The sequence below is a fragment of the Artibeus jamaicensis genome, unplaced genomic scaffold (genome assembly GCF_021234435.1).
Source record: "Artibeus jamaicensis isolate MK-2021 breed Jamaican fruit bat unplaced genomic scaffold, CSHL_Jam_final scaffold_804, whole genome shotgun sequence".
Taxonomy (NCBI): domain Eukaryota; kingdom Metazoa; phylum Chordata; class Mammalia; order Chiroptera; family Phyllostomidae; genus Artibeus; species Artibeus jamaicensis.
The window spans coordinates 1,533,047-1,556,433 of NW_026522055.1; the positions used below are offsets into that span (position 1 = coordinate 1,533,047).

At 57.4% G+C, this 23,387-nt stretch overlaps 1 protein-coding gene across 1 annotated transcript; it reads left to right on the forward strand.

Annotated features, from left to right (window-relative positions):
- Positions 1-1,071: 1,071 nt before the first annotated feature.
- On the forward strand, positions 1,072-22,947 carry MYBPC2 (myosin binding protein C2). Its single transcript, XM_037149030.2, has 28 exons — positions 1,072-1,105; positions 2,211-2,375; positions 2,899-2,985; positions 3,181-3,329; positions 3,687-3,804; positions 4,501-4,549; positions 4,673-4,732; positions 5,418-5,611; positions 6,090-6,222; positions 7,194-7,318; positions 7,412-7,517; positions 8,616-8,788; positions 10,940-11,105; positions 12,073-12,179; positions 12,490-12,519; positions 12,767-12,906; positions 13,839-13,998; positions 14,086-14,190; positions 14,609-14,797; positions 15,264-15,398; positions 17,761-17,928; positions 18,073-18,161; positions 18,271-18,466; positions 18,713-18,852; positions 19,826-19,985; positions 20,162-20,298; positions 21,444-21,630; positions 22,845-22,947. Exons 1-28 carry the CDS (start codon positions 1,087-1,089, stop codon positions 22,853-22,855), a joined length of 3,498 nt encoding a protein of 1,165 aa, XP_037004925.2. The 5' UTR covers positions 1,072-1,086; the 3' UTR covers positions 22,856-22,947.
- The last annotated feature ends 440 nt before the right edge of the window (positions 22,948-23,387 follow it).

Genomic DNA, 23,387 nt, shown 5'->3' on the forward strand with positions numbered 1-23,387 from the left:
CCTCACCCTGGGACAGCACCTCCCAATCACCCGATCCTTCACCTTAACCCCAAGCCCGCCACACCCTTCTTGTCCCTCTCTTTCTCACGTTGCCCCTCCTCCCATAACACCTGGGGTCTCCAAGACCCTCTCTCCCCAACCCCCTCCCCCGACGCGGCATCCAGCCACCACCACCCCTCATTCAGAAAGCCACAGGTCCCCCTGCCGGGAAGGGCGCCAGCGTCCGGGCACCCCTCCAGGGCCTTCCCGGCCTCCCCACCCGCCCCCGCTGTCCGCACGCGCGACCGGTGCCCGCCGCGCCCGCTCCGGGAATCGTCCTCAAGAGCCGTCAGGGCGCGGTCCCAGGAGGGGCAGCGGCCAGTCCGGGGCCCCAGGTGGCCGGGTCCCCAAGCCTGGGCTTGTGCTCGCTTCCGGGGACCTACATCGGAGTCCTGGAGCCTCAGTGCCCCCTGCGGGCGCAGAGACCTCCTCCCCCGGCAGCCGTCCTGCCTCCTCTGGGAAACCGGGCCCTCCCCCCCGGGCTCTGGTTTCCCGAAAACTACTGACTTGCAGATACTAAGAATGGCTTTCTAGACCCTGTCTTCTCCCCACCCCCACCCAGGAGTTCAGGCCCTCATCCTTCTTTCCCCCAGCACCCAATAATCTGGACTGCAGGTCCTCTCTGCCCTCGGACCTCCTCCCTTTGACCCAGGAGTCCAGACCCCCGGCCCCTCCCCCCTCGGACCCAGGAGTCCAGGTCCCCGGCCCCTCCTCCCTCAGACCCAGGAGTCCAGTCCCCGGCCCCTCCCCCCTTGGACCCAGGAGTCCAGGTCCCCGGCCCCTCCTCCCTCGGACCCAGGTGTTCGAAGACATCCCCCTCCTCCCCGGGGACCTGGCGGTCAGCCATCTCTCCTTGGTCTGTCTGTTATTTGCTCCATAGAACAGGCGGACCGCGGGCTGGCAGGGGAGGGTGGGAAGGCCACGGATGCCTCCCGGGGCCTCCTGGGAGTCACTGCACTGTTTAAAGAGTCCCCCTTGGAGGCCCGCTTGTCCTCCCCAGGGCCCAGAGGGACACAGCTGCGGTCAGCGGAGCCGGAGTTTGCCGTTATGCCTGAGGCAAAGCCAGGTGGCTTCCAGCGCCCCCTCCCTGAGTGGAAATGGGTCCTCCTTTGTGAACGGGGACTAGGGTCTCCTCTTTTTGTGATGTCGGGAGAATGGGGCGCCTCCTCTGTGTGGGGGAGGGGTTTCCGCCCTTGGGTGGGGTGGCTGTCCCATATCTGCGTTGGGCCGAGGGTCCCCTTTCCCTGTGCGGTGAGGGGATTTCTTTGTAGGGAGGTAGAAGGCCAATCTCTGGGTGCAGGTGGAGTCTGATTATGACCTTGAGCCCTTCTTCTGGGTGGGGGTGGGCATCCTGGGTGTGAGTGTGTGTGTGTGTGTGTGTGTGTGTGTGTGTGTGTGCAGACTGTGGAGTGTGCCTGGCGATGGGGTCTCAGCAGAGCCACTTGTCTGAGGATTGGGGGTGTTCTCTGGAAGGGATGGGGTCCTTGTGTGTGTAGAGATTATGGATTCCTGTCTGGTGAGGAGAGCTCTGTATTGAGGATGAGGAACCCCCTTTCTACGGGAATCAGGGCTTCCTACATAGGAATGAGGGGACCTTCCCAAAAGGGCTGAGAGCCTTACTTTAGTGCAGACCGGGGGCCCTTTGAATGGGCCTGGGCCACTGGTGGCACTTGTAGATATGAGGACAGGGAAAATGAACAAAAGAGGGAAGTCCCCAGGGAGGGCCCCTCCTTTTGGGGTGTTCAGGCCACTGGACAGCCCAGGTCAACCAAGCTGTGGGGTGGGGGTCCTGTCCCTCACTGCGTCTGGGGCCCCAGTGGGCCAGGAACCAGCAGGAAGGGCAGGGCAGGGCAGGGCAGGGCAGGGATGCTGTGGTCAGCACGGGGTGTCCAGTTTCCAGCCCTGGGGAAGAGCTAATTTTACCCCCAGGACCCAAAAGGTTAGGGCCCGGTGGCCTGGACCGATGGGGCAGAGCCTGCCTGGGGCAAGGGGAAACCTGATCCCACAGACTCGGGATTAAAGATAGATTTACGGGAATCTGTCTGCGTGAGTTGAACTCCCCGTGCCAGGGAGCAGGGAGAGACTCCTGCGCTCTGGGAGGGGCGGGGCCTGCGCTCTGGGAGGGGCGGGGCCGAGCGCGAGCTCCATCCTTCTGAACACCTGTCTCACAGCGGCCAAGAAGGCCCCCAAAGGCAAAGATGCGGCCAAACCAGCTCCCAAGGAAGCTGCTCCCCCAGAGGCTGCTCCCTCGGAGGCTGCTCCCTCGGAGGCTGCTCCCCCGGAGGCTGCTCCCCAGGACGTGCCCCCAGAGGGGGCTCCCCCAGAGTCCCCCAAAGGTGAGAGAGTGTCCAGTGGGCTCAGCAGAACCCAGACCCCATCCCCCAGGCTGCCCTGGCCCTTCTGCACCCTCTCTGTCCCCCACAAGGCCCCAGAGCTGACCCGCCCCTTCCCAGCCTCCCAAGGCTCCCCAGGGCCCCCAGGACAGAGCCCAGCCCCTCAGCTTGACCTTCAAGCCCCCACCCAGCACCTGGCTGACGCACCACCGAGTCCTGCCAGCGTGGGCCGCTCTGCCCATCTTTACCCCTCTCCTTCCGCACAGCCCCGTTCAACACCGTCCATCCCACCCCCTCCCATTCACAGGTGGGAGAGCTGGGGCCCAAAGGGGTGGGCGCGCCTGGCCAAGGTCACACAGCTTCCCCGGTGACAGGAGGTCATTCCCAGGTCAGGAAAAACCATTTCATGCCAGCCATGGTCTTTGGCTTCAGAGCAGAGGGTCCCCTCCCCGGCTCTAAGTCTGGTCCCCAAAGTAACCTATTGCCCCTCCCAGCTGCCCTAAACCCTAATCCTGTCTCCCAGCAGAAGTTCCCTCTGAGGAGCAGTCCCCCGTTGCCGAAGAGCCCACAGGCATTTTCCTGAAGAGGCCAGACTCTGTGTCGGTGGAGAAAGGTGAGGGGGGCTTGGGGGACGAGGGGCTGGGGGCCTGGACTCCTGGGTCTGAGGGAGGAGGGCCTGGGGGCCTGGACTCCAGGGTCTGAGGGAGGAGGGGACAGGGGCTCTCAGCTTCACCGCCCTCTCTGTAGAGTCCCCGGTTCCTGCCTGGGCGCACTCCCTCTCATCCCCCCCACCCCCTCCCCTACCCAGGAAAGGACGTGGTGATTGTGGCCAAGGTGAACGGGAAGGAGCTCCCGGGCAAACCGACCATCAAGTGGTTCAAGGGCAAATGGATGGAGCTGAGCATCAAGAGCGGGGCCCGATTCTCCTTCAAGGAGACCCACGACTCCGCCAACAATGTGAGGACCCTGTGGGACGCGAGGGTGTGGGGGCTGGGCCAGGCGGTGGTGCAGGCCCTGCTTTCCAGAAGGCCTGTGAACACCTGAGATGTGGCCACGGGCCTTGATCTCCGGGGATGGAGGTTGTTCTGAGGTTAGGCAGGCTGCTCTTGGGCACGGTGTGTGCACTCCCAGAAAAGTCTCAGGGGATCAGGGGTCAGGGGCCCGGGCCCCCCAGGGTCAAGCTTATCCCAGCATGGGAGAGACCACTGCAGGGTGCAGGGAGGACTTGGAAGCAGAGCTGTGGATGGGCTCGGGGGGTGTGGGGTGGCGCTGGGGGAGGTCCCCTGAACCCACACTCCTGGCCCCGGCCCCCAGGTGTACAACTTGGAGCTGCACATTTCGAAGGTGGTCCAGGAGGACCGCGGTGACTACCGCCTGGAGGTCAAGGCCAAGGACACCTGTGACAGCTGTGGCTTCAACATCGATGTGGAGGGTGCGCTGGTGGGGGCGGGGCCACGGGTTGTGGGTCAGGGGTCAGTGTGGGAGGAGAGTGTAGGGATGTAGCAGTGAGGCGGGGTGCAGATTCAGTGGCCCGGGTGCTCCACGTTGGGGAGACAGTCGACATGCTGAGAGCGTGAGGGGCTGAGGGTTCAAGCTCCCCAGATGCGCCTGCAAAGGCTCAGGAGACAAGCTACGTCAGTCCCGGGGTCGCGGCAAACAGACTCCAGAAAGAAGCGGCAAGGACGTGGGAAGTGAGGGAGCTTCAGGGTTAAAGAGTAAGGGCCGTGGGTTTAGAGTGAGGGCGTATGGGATTCATGGCAGGGTACACAGATTCTTAGGCACGTGTATGGAGCCCCGAGGGTGTACAGATACTGGAAGGGGTCTATAGCCCAGGATGTGGGGGAGCTTCAGTCAGCAGGGCACAGAGAATGAGCTTAACTGGGCCTGGGGAGAAGGGCGCACTGGCCCAGGTGTGAGGGGCGCAGGGTGTGCAAAGAGGGCGGTGTGTGGCAGGCACGGTGTGTGTCCAGAAGCAGAGGGTGTCTGGGCCGCACTGGGAGAGCGTGCTGGCTCAAGAGGTGGGAAAAGAGGCGGCGCCGGCCTGGAGGCTGGGGCCTGGAGGGGCTCCCGGTGCTGGATCGGGACATGCCTGCAGCTCGCCTTCCCGTCCCCCATGGCCTCTCCCCAGTGCCCCGACAGGACTCCTCCGGGCAGAGTCTGGAAGACTTCAAGCGCTCGTGAGTGACCCTGCACCCTGGGGACAAGGGGAGGGGCTACCTAGGGCGAAGGGAGGACATGGGGACCCAGGGTGAGTCCAGGGGCACCTCAGCGGAGTTTACACCCCGTCTCCGTGGCCACAGGAATGAAGGGAAGTCCGAAGACGCCGGAGAGCTGGACTTCAGCAGCCTGTTGAAGAAGAGGTGAGCCCCACCCTCTGGCCCAGAGAGGGGAGCTGGAGGCCCACAGAGGAGAAGGTGGCGGGTGAGGCCCCACTGCCCCAGCTGCTTCTTCACCCACCCTTCCACCACCTCCTCCATCCAGCTGCCCAGCCATCTGCCCACCAGTTCCCCTACTCTCCTACCCTTTAACTCTTCCTTCTGATGCCCACTTTCCTATGCATTCAGGCTGCAGCTCACCTACTCATCCATTTGTTCACCCAGCCCAGCATCTGCCCAGCCATTGGTCCACCCGCCCATCAATCTCCTCCATCCATCCAACCAGCTACCGGTTTCTCCATCGACTAATCCATCTCTCCACTCACTTACCCACTTGCCCATCCATCAACCCACCTATCCATCCATCCACCCACCCCCTTCTCACCTGTCCTTCTGTCTGTCTGCCAGGACACTCAGCCACCTGGTTCTGAACAGGGAAGAGATGACTTCTGATGTGGGGGCCAGAAACATCCCTCTGGGGCAATGTGGGGGACGCACTGGAGATGGGGAGACTGGAGGGAGGCCAGGAGACTGGGGCCACGGTCCCGGAGGGAGAGCATGAGGGTACCAGGTCCAGGGACAGAAAGTGACGCGGGCAAGTCACACAGCAAGTGGGCGGAGAAGGCAGCGGGAGACCGCATGGTGGCCCTGCTGCTCTCCCGCCCTGCAGGGAGGTGGTGGAGCAGGAGAAGAAAAAGAAGAAAGATGACGACGACCTGGGCATCCCACCTGAGATCTGGGAGCTCCTGAAAGGGGCAAAGAAGAGTGAGTACGAGAAGATTGCCTTCCAGTACGGCATCACCGACCTCCGGGGCATGCTGAAGCGGCTGAAGAAAGCCAAGGTGGAGGTCAAGAAAAGCGAAGGTCAGTGCGGGTCTGAGCGAGGTGGGCCCTGCCCTTAGGAACCCCAGAATCATGGGGATCTGATGTTTGGACCCTGGACCTGTCTTTTGGGAACCTCCATGTAATGGAGGCCTGTTCTCAGGGCCCTCCAAGTTCATAGGAAGCTTAAACAGAGAGGGGAAGGGAAGGAGGAAGAGAGGGAGAGAAATATCCGTGTGTGGTTGCCTCTCATGCGCCCCCTACTGGGCACCTGATGTACAACCCAGTTATGTGCCCTGACTGGGAATGGAAGCAGCGACCCTTTGCTTCACTGCTGATGCTCAATCCACTGAGTGGATGATGCTCAATCCACTGAGCCACACCAGCCAGGGCCATAGATGGCTTCTTGACTTTGATGTTGGAGAGCCCAGGGTCTGGGGAGGGGGACTTGGCAGCTTGGGGGATGACCAGGGCAGGGAGAACCTCTGAGCTCCACCCACCTGCATCCCTCCACCTCCAGCCTTCACGAAGAAGCTGGATCCGGCCTACCAAGTGGACAGGGGCAACAAGATCAAGTTGGTGGTGGAGATCAGCGACCCAGACCTTCCCCTCAAGTGGTTCAAGAATGGCCAGGAGATCAAGCCAAGCAGCAAGTAAGTGCGTGGGCTAATCCCTGGGTGGGGGACACCTGGGGCCCAGAGACAGCACCCGGAAATAAGGTTGGTCATGCTTTTTAAAAAAAATATTTTATTTATTTATTTGTTTTATTTTTGGAGAGAGGGGAAGGGAGAGAGGAAGAGAGGGAGAGAAATATCCGTGCGTGGTTGTCTCTTGCTCGCCCCCTACTGGGGACCTGGCCTGCAACCCAGGCCTGTGCCCTGACTGGGTATCAAACCGGGCCCTCTTTGGTTCACAGGCCAGCACTCAATACACTGAGCCATGCCAGCCAGGGCCTAGATGGGTTCTTTTTGTTATTATTTTTTCCTTGGCTGGCTGTGTTTTCTCAATTTGTCGGCATGAGCATTTGGGCTAAGAAACCCGGCTATATTAGTGAAGGGGCAGTTAAGTGGCTGTAATAGAGTCCCATTCTAGAGTACATTAAGTTAGAGAGGCGGATGGCTAGTTGGTGGAGGCAGGGGGCCACCTCTTCTCTCAGAGACTTTTCCGAGACCCACTGTCCTTATTTTTGGCAAGACCGTCTGCATGGTGGAAGCTGCGCCTGGCAGATGGGAAAAGGAGAAGGAGAGAAGTCCAGAGCAAGTGCTCAAAGTTGGAGACAACCCAACATTTACTCACATCACACCCAGCTGCACATCACACCCAGCTGCACATCACACCCAGCTGCAGTCCACTGGTGCAGCTTCCCAGCTGCAAAGGAGGCTGGGAAGTGTAGTTCTCTAGGGGGGCGGCTGTGTGCCTGTGCTGAGTGGAAGGAGGAGCTGGGTGGGGGTGAACGGTTAGCATTTCATCTGTGGGTATTTAAACACTAGAAGTTGGACTGTCTGTGCCCTCCCACACACTTTCTCTTGGAGCCAGGGTGGCTTGCCTGGGAACTGGCCGGTGGCTCTACCCCAGGGCTGGCATCTGCTGCATGCCCCACACTGAGCTGAGACTTTTGCACCAGGTACGTGTTTGAGAATGTTGGTAAGAAGCGAATTCTCACCATCAACAAGTGCACGATGGCGGATGATGCTGCGTATGAAGTCGCGGTTGCCGATGAGAAGTGTTTCACTGAGCTCTTTGTCAAAGGTGAGGCCAGGGTTTGGGCCGAGCTTGGGGGGCATCAGGGTCCTGGCGGGGGTTCAGGCACTACTTGACCTCCTGTCTTCCCTGTGCCCACAGACCCCCCCGTCCTGATTGTGACACCCCTTGAGGACCAGCAGGTGTTTGTGGGCGACAGGGTGGAATTGGTAGTGGAGGTGTCAGAAGAAGGTGCCCAGGTCAAATGGTAAGTCACCCTCTGCCCCTGACTTCCATGCAGGTACCGACAGCTTCTCTGCATCAGCTCTGACCTTCGTGGCCTCTCACGGAGGCTGGGGACCTTTGTCCAGTTGTCCCTAGGAGGCTTCAGCTTTTCTCTCTAAATGCTGACCTCCACCCTCTAGAAATTCTAGAACAACATCTACCTTTTCCTGATCCCCTTTTCCTGATCCCTAATATCTCAAGTTTATTAAATCATTTATTCATCCATTTGATCACTCGTCTGTCCTTTGGTCTATCAGTTCATCCATTCATCTTCCCACCCCCCATCCACCCATCCATCCATCCATCCATCCATCATCCATCCACCCACCCATCTACCGATCCATTTGTCTATTCCCACATCAGTTCACCCATCTGACAAATATATATCAAGCATCTCTTGTGGGGGGGCATTCTTCCATATGTTGAAGATGTAATGGAAAGAAAATAAGTCAGCGTGGTACCTGCCTTTGTGGAGTGTACAACCTGGTTAAATTTCTGAAATGTGTGGGTGTGAGCGGCGGAGACAGGTATTAGTCAAGTCATCACATGAGTAAATGTAAAAGTTCCGTTTTGACAAGGGTTTCGGAGGAGCTGTAATGGATGCTGTAACCACTTTTTAATAGGAAGAAGGGACTCGGGAAGTCAGGGAAGCCTCCCTGGAGGAGGTGACGATGGAGCTGAGGTTGGAGTGATGAGGAGGTGGAAGTGAAGTAGGAAGGAAGGAGTGTCCCAGGCAGGGGGAGCGTCACAATATTTGGCATTTCTCTGTGACCTCAGGACGACCCCCGTGTTCTCTCCTCTCCCCTATGCCCCTTTTTTGTGTCTCCGCACCTCCGACCGGGACCTTGAGGCATCTCCTGGTGGCTCGTGACCTCCTTCTCTTTTTGTTCCTGTGACTCTGCCAGTGGCCCATTCATTGCAGATGCCTCTGCGGAGCTTAAACTCTCCTCCCTCCTGTGACCTCCCTTGGACTCCTGAGCCCCACTGAGGACGGTCTCTGTTGCCCCTGACTCACCCTCTGACCTCCAGACCCAGGGCTGTGCAGGGCCCTCACCTCCCCCTTCACGTCCCCTCCACCCAGGATAAAAGACGGCGTGGAGATGACGAAGGAGGATTCCTACAAGTCGCGGTACCGCTTCAAAAAAGACGGGAAGCGTCACTTGCTCATCTTCTCCGAAGTGACCCTGGAGGATGCAGGTCGCTTCCAGGTCATGACCAACGGCGGCCAGTGCGAGGCCGATCTCATCGTGGAAGGTACGGGGCCTCCCTGTGGGGCAGGGGCCTCTGGGCACAAGCCTCTCCTCGCTGCTCCAAGTTGCTCAGGCCCCAGATTTCGGAATTGTCCCTGACGCCTCTCTTTGCCTCACACCCTACAGTCCGCCATCCACCAGCAGGTCCTCAGAGGAGATCCTGACTCCGCCCAGGTCTCCGTCCGCGCATGCGCGGACCACTGAGTTGGTTCCCTCGCTGGTCACTCTGATTCCACACCAGCCTCACTTCTACACACACACACATGCCAGAGTGGTCCGTGTGAAAATCATGTCAGCCCTGGTTAGTGTCGCCCTAATACAACAAAAAGGCTGAGAGTTCGATTCCCGGTCAGGGCACCTGCCTAGGTTGTGGGCTCAATCCCCGGTCGGGACATGTATGGGAAGCAACTGATGGATGTCTCTCTCTCTCTCTCTTTCTCCCTTTCTCTCGCTCTAAAAAAATCCATAAATATATTCTGGGGCGAGTATTTCAAAAAAAATGTAGGTCCGATGGTCAACACTGAACACATCCTGTAGTCTAGGTGACGGTATTGTTCCCACGTGCACTCGTGGTTTTCTAAGTCGTCACACAGTCAGGGGAAGCTGGGTGCAGGGTCCATGAGACTCTGCATTATTCTCACAAACTCCTGTGAGTCTACAAGTTTTTTCCTTTTGTTTTAGACTTATTTATTTATTTATTTATTTATTTATTTATTTATTTTTAGAGAGAGGAAACTGGAGGGAAAAAGATACGGAGAGAAACATCAATGTGTGGTTGCCTCTCGCGTGCCCCCTACTGGGGACCAGGCCTGAAACCCAGGTATGTGCCCTGACTGGGAATGGAACTGGCAACCCTTTGGTTCGCAGGCCATTGTTCGATCCACTGAGCCACACTAGCCAGGGCTATAATTCTTTAAATATGCAAATTATGTATGGGTCAAATAAATTATGTCATAAAAAGGGGAAGTTTTAAATTTACTGACGTGGATGTATTTCCAAGACACAGTAATTCCTTACTTAACGTTGTTGACCACTTCTTAAAAGTGTGGTGAAATGATATATAATGAAGCCACTTTTACCGTGAGCTAAGTGACATTGGCAAGATTAGGTTCCTACAACTTCCGATCAACGTTATAACAAGACAATGTTGAAAGAAATGATGTTATTCGAGGACTTGCTACATATTATTAGGTGAAAAAGCAAATATGCTTTTATTTGTGTATGGGGGAGGGGAGGAGGGAGTGGAGGAAGGGAGAAAGGAAGGGAAATGTACATACACATCAGCTTTAGACTGGGTGCATGATGCCTTAGGGACAGGGACCTAGATCCTTGGAGGTGGGTGGGCGTGAGATTTTTTCCCCCTCTCTATCTAAATCTTCCTCTTATTTTATTTTTAACCATGTAAATGCATTGTTTTATTTATTTTTTAAAAGACCGTATTCATTTTTAGAGAGGGGGAAGAGAAGGAGAAAGAGAGGGAGAGAAACATCAGTGTATGGTTGACTCTTGTACGCCCCCTACTGGGGACCTGGTGCACAACCCAGGCATGTGCACTGACTGGGAATCCAATCAGTGGCCTTTTCATTTTCAGAACAACATCTACCCCACTGACCAACACCAGTCAGGGCAGCATTGTTTAAATTTTTTTTAAATGTTAAGAAATTTTTTAAAAAATTTAAAAATGTCCATCAGATTCCAGCTGTCCTTTCACTGCCCTGCGTGGCTCCGCCTTGCTCAGATTCAACAGGAAGTTTTCTCCGAGACCCACACGCCCGCCCCCGGCTGTGGCCCTGTCTCCCCAGCTCTGCCAGTGCCACCTCTCTTGTCTGTCCGAACTGACCTGCTTGCTGTTTCCACACCAACAAGCCTGCTTTGCTCCGAAGGGCCTTTGCGCACGCCATTCCCTCTGTCTGGGGGACTCCCGCATCCCCACTCGGGCTTTGTCGCTCCCCCTTGTTGTATGTTTATGTGTTTCCCTGCTCACTGCCCGCCTCCCAGTTAGAACCTGAGCTCCACAAGGCCATTGATTGTATCTGCGTTGTTCGTGGCTGTTTCCTCGGTGCCTGGAACAGTCGTTGGCACATAGTGGGTGCTCACAAATATCTGTGCACTGACCAGAGTTGTGACTGCTCCATCTCCTTCTCTCCTCGTCCAGAGAAACAGCTGGAGGTCCTGCAGGACATCGCGGATCTGACAGTGAAGGCCTCGGATCAGGCCGTGTTCAAATGTGAGGTGTCCGATGAGAAGGTGACGGGCAAGTGGTACAAGAATGGGGTTGAGGTGCGGCCCAGCAAGAGAATCACCATCTCCCACGTGGGCAGGTGCGGAGGAGACTGTGGGGGTGGGGCATGCGTATCAGCTAGCTCTAGCTGCGTAGCGACCATCCCTGGACTTAGTGGTTTCAAGGAAGAAGGATGTATCGGGTCGAGTCTGTGGGCTGGCGGGAGGCTGGCTGATTTCGGATGGCCTGTGTCACGTCTCTGTGGTCAACTGGGTGTTAGCCCAGCTCAGCTTCCAGTGCTCCATGAGGACCTCAGGTGGGGGGATGGGCTGCCTCTGCGCTGGTCCCTGTGACGCCTCATCTCCTAGCTGGTCTAGTCCCGGCATCGTCACGTGGTAGAAGCAGGTTATGAAGGAGAGGAAGGGAATGCGACTCTTCGGCCTGGGCTGGGAACTGTGTCCATACCACTCCCACCATGAAGAGGGGAAAATTTGTGGCCATATTTGCAAACAGTCTACTATGGGGATGGGAGGGTCCTAGCTAGGGAAACACAGGCCTTGGCCTGGCTGGTGTAGCTCAGTGGTTTGGGAATCATCCCACAAACCAAAAGGTTGCTGGTTCGATTGCCAGTCACTGATGTGCAAGAGATACATTCGTCCATCAGTTGCCTCTCACATGCTGCCTACTGGGGACCTGGCCCGCAACCCAGGCACGTGCCCTGACTGGGAATTGAACCGATGACCCCTTGGTTAGCAGGCTGGCCATTCAACCCCCTGAGCCACACCAGCCAGGGCTCAGGGAGTTTTTCAAGTGCTTTACAACCCTGGGGTGTATTGTTATCGTTACTTGTATTTTACAGATGAAAAATGAGGCACAGAGAGGTTAAGTAACTTGCCTACGGTCACACAGCTAGTAAGGGGTCAAGCTGAGGTTTGAACCCAGCATTCCAAAGGCCAGAATGAAAAGGGTGGGTGTGAGCCTGTAAATTGCATGGAGGAGGATGTTTTTCCTAGGTAGTCCCCAGGGTGACCTGGCCCGACACGTGCCCTGTGTTCCCCACCCCTTAGGATCCACAAGCTGGTGATCAATGACGTCCGGCCCGAGGATGAGGGGGACTACACGTTTGTACCTGACGGCTACGCCCTGTCTCTCTCGGCCAAGCTCAACTTCCTGGGTGAGGAGCCCCCTTACCCCCAGGGCCCCCCTGGGGGTTAAGTTTCTCTGACTGCCCCCTGGGGCGGGGGGTGGGTGGGGAACAGCAGGCACCTGCCCATCACGGGGACAGTCAAATAGAAGATGGGGGAGAGCACTGTGTGTGCTACAGCGTGACCGTGTGGGGACATGTGAGACAGCCACAGCCCAGAACCCACCCCAGCATCCCAGGTGCCGGGAGACACCAGACCCTCCTCTCTGCCTCGGGGGTGAAGGTGGGACACGGGCCCGCTGACTTTAGACCTAACTGTCCAGTCTTCTGTGTTCCCCAGAAATCAAGGTGGAGTACGTCCCCAAACAAGGTGAGGACTGGGGCTGCTTTGGTAACTGAGGCCCAGACTCCTGGGTCCGAGGGGGGAGGGGCTGGGGCCTGGACCCCTGGTCTGGGGGAGGGGGCTGAGGGGCTGGACTCCTGGGTCTGAGCTGGGAGGGGCTCTTGGGTTTTCATGGCTGTTGGAATCCAGCTTCTCAGGAGATCCCGTGGAGGCAGGATTGGGACGGTCCCACTGCCCACTGCCAAGTCCCCCACAATCCCGTCTGTGCCCCCAGAGCCACCGAAGATCCACCTGGACTGCTCGGGGAAGACCTCGGACAACTCGATTGTGGTCGTGGCTGGGAACAAGCTGAGGCTGGACGTGGCCATCACAGGGGAGCCCCCTCCTGTGGCCACCTGGCTGAGGGGGGATGAGGTAGGGCGGGCTTCCCCCGGGCGCTGTCTCTCCCTCTCAGCTCTGCTGGGCGACTTGAGGCAAGTTGCTTTCCCTCTCTGAGCTGCAGTTTCAATGTAAAATGAGGATTATGATTCTTTCCTCAGGGGGTTGTTTGGAAGATTGGAAATTCCGTTTGTCCTCCCCATGGCCCTCTCCCAGCACATGGTGGGTGCTCCGTCCATCCGTCTGTCCATGCATCCTCCACGCACCCATCTGTCTTCCCATCCATCAGTTAATTGATTAATTCGTGCATCCATCCACTCATCCACTATTTAACCCAGTTGTCCATCTGTTATTCACCGGCCAACCCAGTTATCTATCTGTCCGTCCATCCATCCGACAAATATTTTTACCCTGCATGTTCCAGGCCCTGGGACAGCTCAGTTTTTCTTCTCTCTGGGCTGCAGTTTCTGCTTCTGTAAAAGGGACACACTCAGTGCCCTTCGCTCAGCCAGCAGCCCCTGAGCCCTCCCCTCTGCCGGGCTCTGTGCGCAGGCGCTGAGGTCACAGGCCTTCTGGGAGGGAGGCAGACCGGTGCGGGATGGTCGCTGTCCAGGGTGATCGGTGTGAGATAAAGGGAGGTGCTGGAAACTGTGGGAATTCAGAGGATGGGGCCATCACTGCCCATTGAGAGCATCCCGGAGTGCTTCCTGGAGGAGGTGACTTTGGGGCAGGTCCTAAAGGATAAATAACAGGAGAGCAGATGGAGAACGGGGTGAGGGTGCTGCGTGGGACGAGCCAGGGTGGGGTTTAGAGGATGAGGAGGGCTGTGGGGGGTGGTAAGGCCGTGCAGGTGGAGCAGGTCCTCTTGCGCATAGTATGGCGGTGGGCAGGCACAGGGGGCGGGGGGCGGGGACTGAGCGCAGGGGAGGGGCGGAGGCGGAGCACGGCCATTCGGCGGCTGTGTCCAGGTGTTTACGGCCACGGAGGGCAGGACCCGCATCGAGCAGCGCGTGGAACTCAGCAGCTTTGTGATCGAGAGCGCGGAGCGGGCGGACGAGGGCCGCTACACCATCAAGGTCGCCAACCCCGCCGGCGAGGACGTGGCCTCCATCTTCGTGCGGGTTGTGGGTGAGCAGGGGCAGAGGAAGGGGCTCAGCTCGGGGGGTGGTGCCCCGTGGCCGTGAGGGGCCCTTGACTCTCCTGCCTCCCACCCAGATGTCCCAGACCCCCCGGAGGCTGTGCGTGTCACCTCGGTTGGAGAGGATTGGGCCACCCTCGTGTGGGAGCCCCCCAAGTATGACGGAGGGCAGCCAGTCACCGGTGAGTGTCTGATACCACAGTTCCCATGACCTCCGACCTCCTGTCCCTGCTAATTTCTCCTTAGTCTCCTCAGGGGTGGCGCCCCACCCCTGGTTTCCAGCTTTGACTCTGGACATCCCTTCGGTCTTTGCATCGTTCTTTACTCTCTAACAACGTGGGTTGGGTCAATCACCTGGGATTTTCTATGACCCTTGACCCCCCAATTCATGACTTATGTCCCTGCCTGCTCACTGACCCATGCATGACCAGTGTGACCTCTGACTGCTGGTGACCTTGAGGTCAACCCAGGATTCATGGCCTCGTGCCTGTCTGGGCCACGTGGCCTTTTGATGTGACCCTCACTGCCCCCTACTGCCCTTTGACCCCCCCACGGCCTCTTCATGACCTCCCACTCCTCTCTGCCTGGCGGGGCGTCCAGGGTACCTCCTGGAGCGGAAGAAGAAGGGCTCTCACCGCTGGATGAAGCTGAACTTCGAGGTCTTCACGGAGACGACCTACGAGTCCACCAGGATGATCGAGGGCGTGCTCTACGAGATGCGGGTGTTCGCCGTCAACGCCATCGGGGTGTCCCAGCCCAGCCTCAACACCAAGCCCTTCATGCCCATCGGTGACGCCCCTCTGCCCCCGCGCCGCGCCCCTGTCTGCCTCTGACCTGGGCCCTGTCCATCATTGTTCTCCGACCCTGCACCCTGGCCTTTGACCCCACGGAATCTGCTAGTGTCTGTCACCTCCCATCCAGTGACCCAACCCATGGACCCCTCAGCCTCACCCACCCGCCCAACCCCTCCCAGACCCAGTACACCTGCGGCTGACCTCTGTGACCTTGCACTCCATGCTGCGGCCTGAGTATCTCGCTGACCTCTCACCTCTCAGACTAACAACTGTCTCTGTCCTCAGAGACTTCGCTGTCCCTTGCTGTCTTGTTTTAGTGACCCTCGATGACATGTCCTCGCTCAGTGACCTCTGGCCCACCGTAATGATCCCTCTCTGACCAGTGACTCCATCTCTGACTCCTGACCTTTCCTGCTGACCCCTGATGTAGCCCCCTCTCCCCTTTCCCTGGGTCCTCACAGCACCCACGAGTGAACCCCGCCACCTGACGGTGGAGGATGTGACAGATACCACCACCACCCTCAAGTGGAGGCCTCCAGACCGGATCGGGGCCGGCGGCATTGACGGGTACATGGTGGAGTACTGCCTGGAGGACTGTGAGTGGCCCCATCAGGCCGGGTGGGGGGCCGCGGCTGGCCCGGGCCCAAGGGGGCGTCTGGTCCCGGGGACCCAAAGTAGGACAGCGCAGGGGCCCATCTGTGAGGCAGTGAGCCGCCCTTGCGGGATCGGTGTTTACCTGAATCCCCGGGATGGGGATGGGTCAAGCCAGGCCCTCACTGGCCAGCTTGCCCCCTCTCTCCCTCCTTCACTCCCTCCTTCTCTCCCTCCTTCTCTCCCTCCTCTCTCCTTCCTCCCTTTTCTCTTCCCCTACACCCATCCTCCAAACAGCTGTACCTTTTCATCCATCCATCTTTTCATCCAGGTATTTATCTATTAGTTATATTCCTTCTTCATCTTTTTTGTTCATTTATTCATCATCCATCTATCCATTCATCCATCCATCATCTATCCATCTATCTTTCCCTCCTTTTTTTTTACCTTTTATTTCTCTCTCCCTCCCTCCCTTCCTTCCCTCCCCTTCTCCTTCCTTCTTTTCTTCCACTTTCCCACCTAGTCATCCATCCAAACCATCTCTCTGTGTCTCCAAAAATTCTTTGGATCATCCAGCTAGCCATCTCTCCTATAACATTTTTAATACTTTTAAATAAATATTTTATTTATTTATTTTTAGAGAGGAAGGGAAGGAGAGAAGGAGAGAAATATCAATGTATGGTTGCTTCTCGTGAGCCCCCTGCTGGGAACTGGCCTGCAATCCAGGCATGTGCCCTGGCTGGGAATCGAACCGAGATTGTGTGGTTCCCAGGCCCGAGCTCAGTCCACTGAGCTACACTAGCCAGGGCATCTCCTGTAACATTTTTATGCGTAAATCTCTCTTCACTACCATCTTTCTTCCCTTCCCTTCCTTCCTTCTTTCCACTCATCCATTTACCTGGTGGCCATCCATTTATCTATTAACTATCCAACCATCCATACATCTACCTATCTATGGTCTGTTCATCTGTCTATCCACTCACCCATCCATCCCTCCATCCGGCCCTCTGCCCAGTCCTACTCCGTACATCCAACTCTCCATCCTCCACTGAACAAACATGCATTGTCATGGCTATGAGGACATTGCCAACGTGGTCATCCCACTGGGAACAGAGATGAGATCACCTTTTTCGTTGTTGTTCACTTTGTATTGAATTTATCAGAGTGACATTGGTTAGTAAAATTGTATAGGTTTAGCCCTGGCCGGGTAGCTCTGTTGGTTAAGCATTGTCCTGATACGCTAAGGTTGTGGGTTCGATCCCTGGTCAGGGCATGTACAAATCAATCAAAACCAGATTTCTCTCCCTCTCTCCTTCTCCTCTTCCCCTCTAAAGATAAATAAATAAAATCTTTAAAAAAAAAAAAAAAAAGAATCAATGAATGCATCAATAAATGGAACAACAAGTTGATGGCTCTTTCTTTCTGTCTATCTCTCTTGCTCTCCCTAAAATCAATCAATAAATTTAAAAATGTTGATGGACCCTGGCTGGTGTAGCTCAATGGATTGAGCTTGGGCTGCAAACCAAAGGGTCACAGGTTCAATTCCCAGTCAGGGCACATGCCTGGGTTGCAGGCCAGATCCCCAGTGGGGGCCATGTGAGAGGCAACCACACATTGATGTTTCTCTCTCTCCTTCTCCCTCTCTTCCCATCTCCAAAAATAAATAAATTTATTTTTAAAAAGTTGAAATTTTATAGGCTCAGCTGTACAATTCTACAACACATCACTTGTATATTGTGTGTTCACCACCCCAAATCTTCTTCCATCACCAGACGAAATCATCTTGACTCCGCATCCCAGGTCTTACATACAGTCAGACAGATGTGGGCTCGAATCCCACCCCTGCACTTTCTAGCGGTGTGGTCTTGGGCAAGTTTCCGTGCCTCAGTTTCTTCATCCAGAGATGGCGGACAGTTCCCACCTTGTCAGGGCACCGCGACAGCTGTGTTTGGTAGTGAGTGTGTGTACGCGATGGATGGCGTCTTTCCCTTCCCTTCCTAGTGCTCTTCACTCCACTCCCGCCCCTGGGGACCCCTCCCCAATCTGTGTCATCGCCACCCGCTCCTTTCAGAACCTCCTCCTGCTGGACTTCGCCCTGGCTCTTGTTGGTCTGACCTACGTCGGGTCCCAGTGGGAGGGCTCCTTCACAGAGGCAGGTCCTTGCCCTCTCTGGACCTTGATGTCCTCATCTCTGCCACGGGAACAATGAGGAGTGGAGGTGGGAATAAGGAGCTACCACCTGGTGACAAGTGCTGAGTAAATGTCACCTGCTGCTAGTTCGAGGCCCGGGAAGGGAGGAGCAGCAGAGGGGCTCAAAGGAAGGTTTGGAGGAACCCCGACCCTCCAGGCCCCGCCCCTCTCTCGCAGCCGAGGACTGGATCCCTGCGAACGCGGATCCCATTGACCGCTGTGGCTTCACCGTCAAGAATCTGCCCACGGGAGCGAGGATCATCTTTCGGGTGGTTGGGGTCAACATCGCGGGGCGCAGCCAGCCGGCCACCCTGGCTCAGCCGGTCACCATCAGGGAGATCGTCGGTGAGGGACCCCTGACCCCCACCCCACTCTCCCAAAGACCAGTCCTTTTCCTGTCATCACTCGGGTCTCCCCCAGCAACCGCGTAGCCAGGGTCTCAAGTGTCCCTGGCCCAGCGCTGAGCCCTCCGTGTGTCTGTGTCCTCAGAACAACCCAAGATCCGACTCCCCCGCCACCTCCGCCAGACTTACATCCGCAAAGTGGGGGAGCCCATCAACCTCCTCATCCCCTTCCAGGTGCGTGGGCCGGGGCGGGGTCGGGGTCGGGGGTCAGGGGGTCAGGGGTCAGCCTGCACCCGGAGAGCGCCCGGCTGACCTCTGCTGCCTGCCCTCCTCCCCCACGCAGGGCAAGCCGCGGCCCCAGGTGGTGTGGACGAAGGGCGGGGCTCCCGTGGACTCCTCCCGCGTCAACGTGCGCACCAGCGACATCGACACCGTGTTCTTCGTGCGCCAGGCGGCCCGCTCCGACTCGGGCGAGTACGAGCTGAACGTGCAGATCGAGAACATGAAGGACACGGCCGTCATCCGCATCCAGGTCGTGGGTGCGTGGCCAGGGAGGGGCCGGGGCAGCTGGGGTGGGCGGGGGGGCGAAACGACGAGGGCGGCCCAGGAGCGGGGAGGGGAGACACCGACCTGGGGGAGGGCGTGAGGGGCAAAGGGCAGGAGGAGGTGAGGCCGTGGGAAGTGGGGGGAAGGCCGACGCAGGGACGTCAGAGTCCGGAGGGGGACAAGGTGGGGGACAAGTGGGGACCCTCGGGCTGGCACGCAGCACCTCCCGCCCCTTCCAGAAAAGGCAGGGCCACCGTTGGACGTGACGGTGAAGGAGGTGTGGGGTAGCAACGCGCTGGTGGAGTGGCAGCCCCCCAAAGACGACGGGAACAGTGAGATCACGGGCTATTTCATCCAGAAAGCCGATAAGAAGACCATGGTGAGAGACGGCCCGGAGGGGCGGGCCACGGGGTGGGGGTGGGGCGGGAGGGAGGATGGTGATTCTCGGAGCAGGCGCTGCTGCTCTCCTTTCCCAGCCGGGGAAATGGAGGCACCGAGAGACTGGGAGAAAGGGCCCGGGCCGGGAGGGCAGGCTTTGGGCCGAGACTCGGTGCATGATGGGTTTTCTTTTTCTCTTTGATGGTGGTGAAGTTCCCCTAACAAAATGTGGCATGACCTTTAAGGTGGCATCTAGTACATTCCCAGTGTTATGCAACGGTCACCTCTATCCACTCCCAAGACATTTTTTTTCTTTTTTCAGTAAAAGATCTTATTTATTTTCTTTTTAGACAGAGGGGAAGGGAGGGAGAAAGAGAAGGAGAGAAACGTCAGTGTGTGGTTGCCTCTCACGCGCCCCCTACTGGACAACTGGCCCACAACTCAGGCCTGTGCCCTGACTGGGAATCAAACCGGCGACCCTTTGGTTTGCAGGCCAGAGCTCTATCCACTGAGCCATACAAGTCAGGGAGCCCCAAGACGTTTTCATCACCTAAAAGGAAACCCTGTATCCATTCCCTCCCACCCAGTCCCTGGCAACCCCCAATCTGCTTCCTGTCTCTATGGATTTGCCTATTCTGGCCCCTTCCCATGAACAAAATCACACAAGGGGTGGCCTTTTGTGTCTGGCTTCTTTCACGCAGCCTCGTGTTTTCTAGGTATCAGTGGTACATTTTAGCAGCTCTCAGAGTTCTATCCCCTTTTCATGGCTGAGTAATATTCCGCAGCCTGGATGCTGCCACATTTTGCTTCTTCATCCATCCGTTGATGGGCATTTGGGTGATTCCCATTTCCCGGCCACTGTGAACAGCGGGTTTTCTTAGCTCTGTGCACACTGGGCTGTGTTTGTCTCATCCTGGCCCTTCTTGTGTGTGTGTGTCCCTGACTTTTCTGGCCCTTCCCGGTCCCCATGCTAGGAGTGGTTCAATGTCTATGAGCACAACCGCCAAACCCACTGCACGGTGCCCGACCTCATCATGGGCAACGAATACTATTTCCGAGTTTTCAGCGAGAACATCTGTGGACTCAGTGACTCCCCTGGTCTTTCCAAGAACACAGCTCGGATCCCCAAGGCGGGTATGGCCACCCCCCTCTGCAAGGTCCCATCCCCGCTCTTGGCCGGGGTTTGACGGGGAGTCCTCTGCATCCCCCCACCCCTGGACTCGAAGTTGATGGCAGCTGGTGACAGAGGAGAGGTGTTTGGGGGCACAATGAGGATCGGTCACCTCACAGGTTCACCTCCCCTCCCCCAGGTATCACCTACAAACCTCCTGATTACAAGGAACACGACTTCCGCACGCCTCCCAAGTTCCTGACGCCGCTGCCGGACCGGGTGGTCGTGGCTGGTTACGCTGCTGCTCTCAACTGTGCCGTCAGAGGCTTCCCACAGGTGTGTGCGTGTGTGCGTGCGTGTGTGTGGCCCTGGAGGGAGACCTTCAGCAAGGTGGAGCCCCTGCAGGCACAGGGGGTCCCATTACACCCCCTCTTCCTCTCTGACTCACCTCTTCTCGGTTCATGAAATTTGCTCCCTTTTAATTGGCTGGTCCAACCCACCCGCCACCAGTTTCTCTAAATAAAGTTTTATTGGAACATGGCCTTACACAATTGTGTGTTATCTGTGGCCGCAGAGACCACGGGGCCACAGAGCCTGAACTGCCAAGTACGTGGGCCTCTCTGGATCCACTTACCTGGTTCATTCATTCACTGCATCTGGTTATTTATGTCATTCATTCACTCAGTTTATTCTTTATTTTTTAATCCTCACCCAAGGATATGTTTATAGATTTTAGAGAGAAAGTAAGGGGAGAGAGAGAGAGAGAGAAGGAGAGAAACATCGATCCGTTACTTCTCACATGTGCTTGGACTGGGACTCAAACCTGCAACCTAGGCATGTACCCTGTCTGAGAATCAAACCTGCCACCTTTTTGGTGTACGGGACGATGCTCCCACTGACTGAGCCATCCAGCCGGGGCTCGTTCATTCTTTCAACACATATTTTCAAAGGCTTTCTGTGTGCTGGTGAATTGGATAAGGCATACCCCTAGGGGGGAGACAGCCTTAATTCGACATCACACGAGTGACTACAAAATTGTAAAGGGTGATAAGTGTGCCGGAGAAGTAGAGCAGGCACGAGAGGGTAAAACAAACAGCCTTGAGGCTGGGGAGTGACGTGGGAGCTGAGACCTGAGACAGGCAGGTGCTCATTGGTGAAAAGGGGAGGAAGAGCAGTCTTGGAATCGGGAACAGCCAGTGCCAAGGCCCTGAGGTAGGGACCTGTCTGGTTCGTTGGAGGTGGCCACTGTGGCTGGGGCAGAGGAAAGCGAGGCCACGCGAGGGGGACACACGAGGAGTGAGCTCTTCCTCTGACAGAAGAGGGGACTGAGGGTCGGAAGAGGGACGAGGCCAAGGTCATCCCGCCAAAATGAAGAGGTGGCCCAGGCAGAATGAGGATTCAGGTCTTCCTCCCAAGACCCATGGTGCCATCGCCCAGGGGACCGTCTGTCAGCGGGCCTCCTCTCCTGCTCCCCTCAACAGCCGAAGGTGGTCTGGATGAAGAACAAGATGGAAATCCGAGAAGATCCCAAGTTCCTGATGACCAATTTCCAGGGGATCCTGACGCTGAACATCCGCCGCCCGACCCCCTTCGATACCGGGACGTACACCTGCCGGGCTGTCAACGAGCTGGGGGAGGCGCTGGCCGAGTGCAAGCTGGAGGTCAGAGGTGAGTGGCGGCCCCGCGCGCGCATGCGCCTTACAGGGCCAACCGCGTCTGGCTGGCTGGGAGGACGCGGGGTAACCACAGGCTGCTGCAGGGCGACCAAGCAGGGCGTCGGAGCACCTGACCGGCTTGGTCAGTCGTCCGAGGATTTCCCAAGTTGTTGAAGGACAGAGGAGTGAGTGAGGAGAGCTTGGCAAATGCTTTTGAAGGTCTCCAGTGGGGAGGCGTGTGGAAACACATGCGTGGAAACAAACGTGGATAGTGGCGCAGGGCCTGGGGCTGTGGGAGCCCCGAAACCTGCCTCCCTCCCGCACAGCCTGTCCCCACGCTCTGTTCCTCCTTGCCTGCCTCGGCCCCACAGCCCCAGCCCCGAAGGTCATCCTCTTCCTTCTGAATTCCCATCTGGCCAGCCTCCCCAGCTCCCTCCCTGTCTCGCTCCCATCCGCCCCACACAGGGCCCTAGAGGACTCTCTAATCCAGGGTTGACTTGCCCTCCATGGGCTTCCCAGCAGCCCTGGAGCCCCTCAGCCTGGTGTCAGCGTCCCGCATCTCCCCACCCCTCTCCAGCCTCCCGTACCCCCATTTTCCTCCACATTGTTCCGGCCACACTAAGCTGCTGGCAGTTGGACAGACTGACCAGCTTCCTCCCGGCCACTCTGCCCACTGGGAACACACTTCCTCACCTCCCCCACCTCGGCCTTTCCTCCAACCAACTTCCTCCAGTCAAGGCTCTGTGGGGAGGCTGCTAACCAAGTCCCATAGAAGTGGCTCTCAGAGTCCCTCCCCGACTGTGACTTCCCCTGGCCCTGATGACAGCCCAGCAGACAGAAGTGGCTTCAGACCCTTAACAAGGGTCCAGAGACCTCCACGCCTTCCTGATGGTCATTCCTCCAGGTTGACCCAGTTTCTCAAGTTCTGTCCCCTTTATCAACTATTGAGTCAGCTCCGAAATATCCCCACTTGAGGATTCCAGTGACAGCCCGTGTCGCAAGCCGCTGCTCAGAAATCCCTGATCAGAATGTCCCAGTTTGGAGTTCAAAGCTACAGCAATCAATCACCGGGCACAATGGGGTGGCTCGCAGGGTGGTGAAGGGGAAACTTGCGCCCCCTGCTGGCCAACTGAACCCAGCAAGCAAAAGGGCCTGGTGGGGGCACTGGAGCTGCGGCAGCCAGGTCCCTGCAGACCCTGAGCCACCCTTGTCTCACTTTGCCCACAGTGCCCCAGTGACACTCTCTCCGACCTGCCCAGATCATTGGCTGCTGAGTCCTGCCCCGACCTCCCTGAATAGTGTTTCCCTTTGAGGAGGTATCACTGAGAAGATAAGAGTCTTGTCTGGAAACGCACGTGTCTGTCTTTCTTGAGTCTTTGCTCTGCCTGCCTCCTCCTGTAGGGGCTAAGCACCTGGGGGTGGGTAGTGGGGACAACCAGGCTGGAGTGGCCACCACCGAAAGGCAACAGGCCACATGGAGGCCGCCATCTTGGAACAGCTACTTTAGCAAGGCCGCTGTGTTGCCGTGGCAACTCCATGGCGTCTGCGCACTCCAGGTGACCTGGAGGGATCCCTGGTAGAGTAGCTATCAGGAGTAGGGGTGAGGCAGGCCAGCTGCTGCGGCAACTATGGCGAGTGAGAGAGGACCTAAAGGCCAGGCTGGGAGGGGTGCTCTGGTGAGGTAGCCATGACGGCATGGGGGTACTAGGTCTCAGGGGTGCCCCCCAGTGGCCAGATGTGATGCCCCGAAGTCCATGCGGAGCCGCCCGG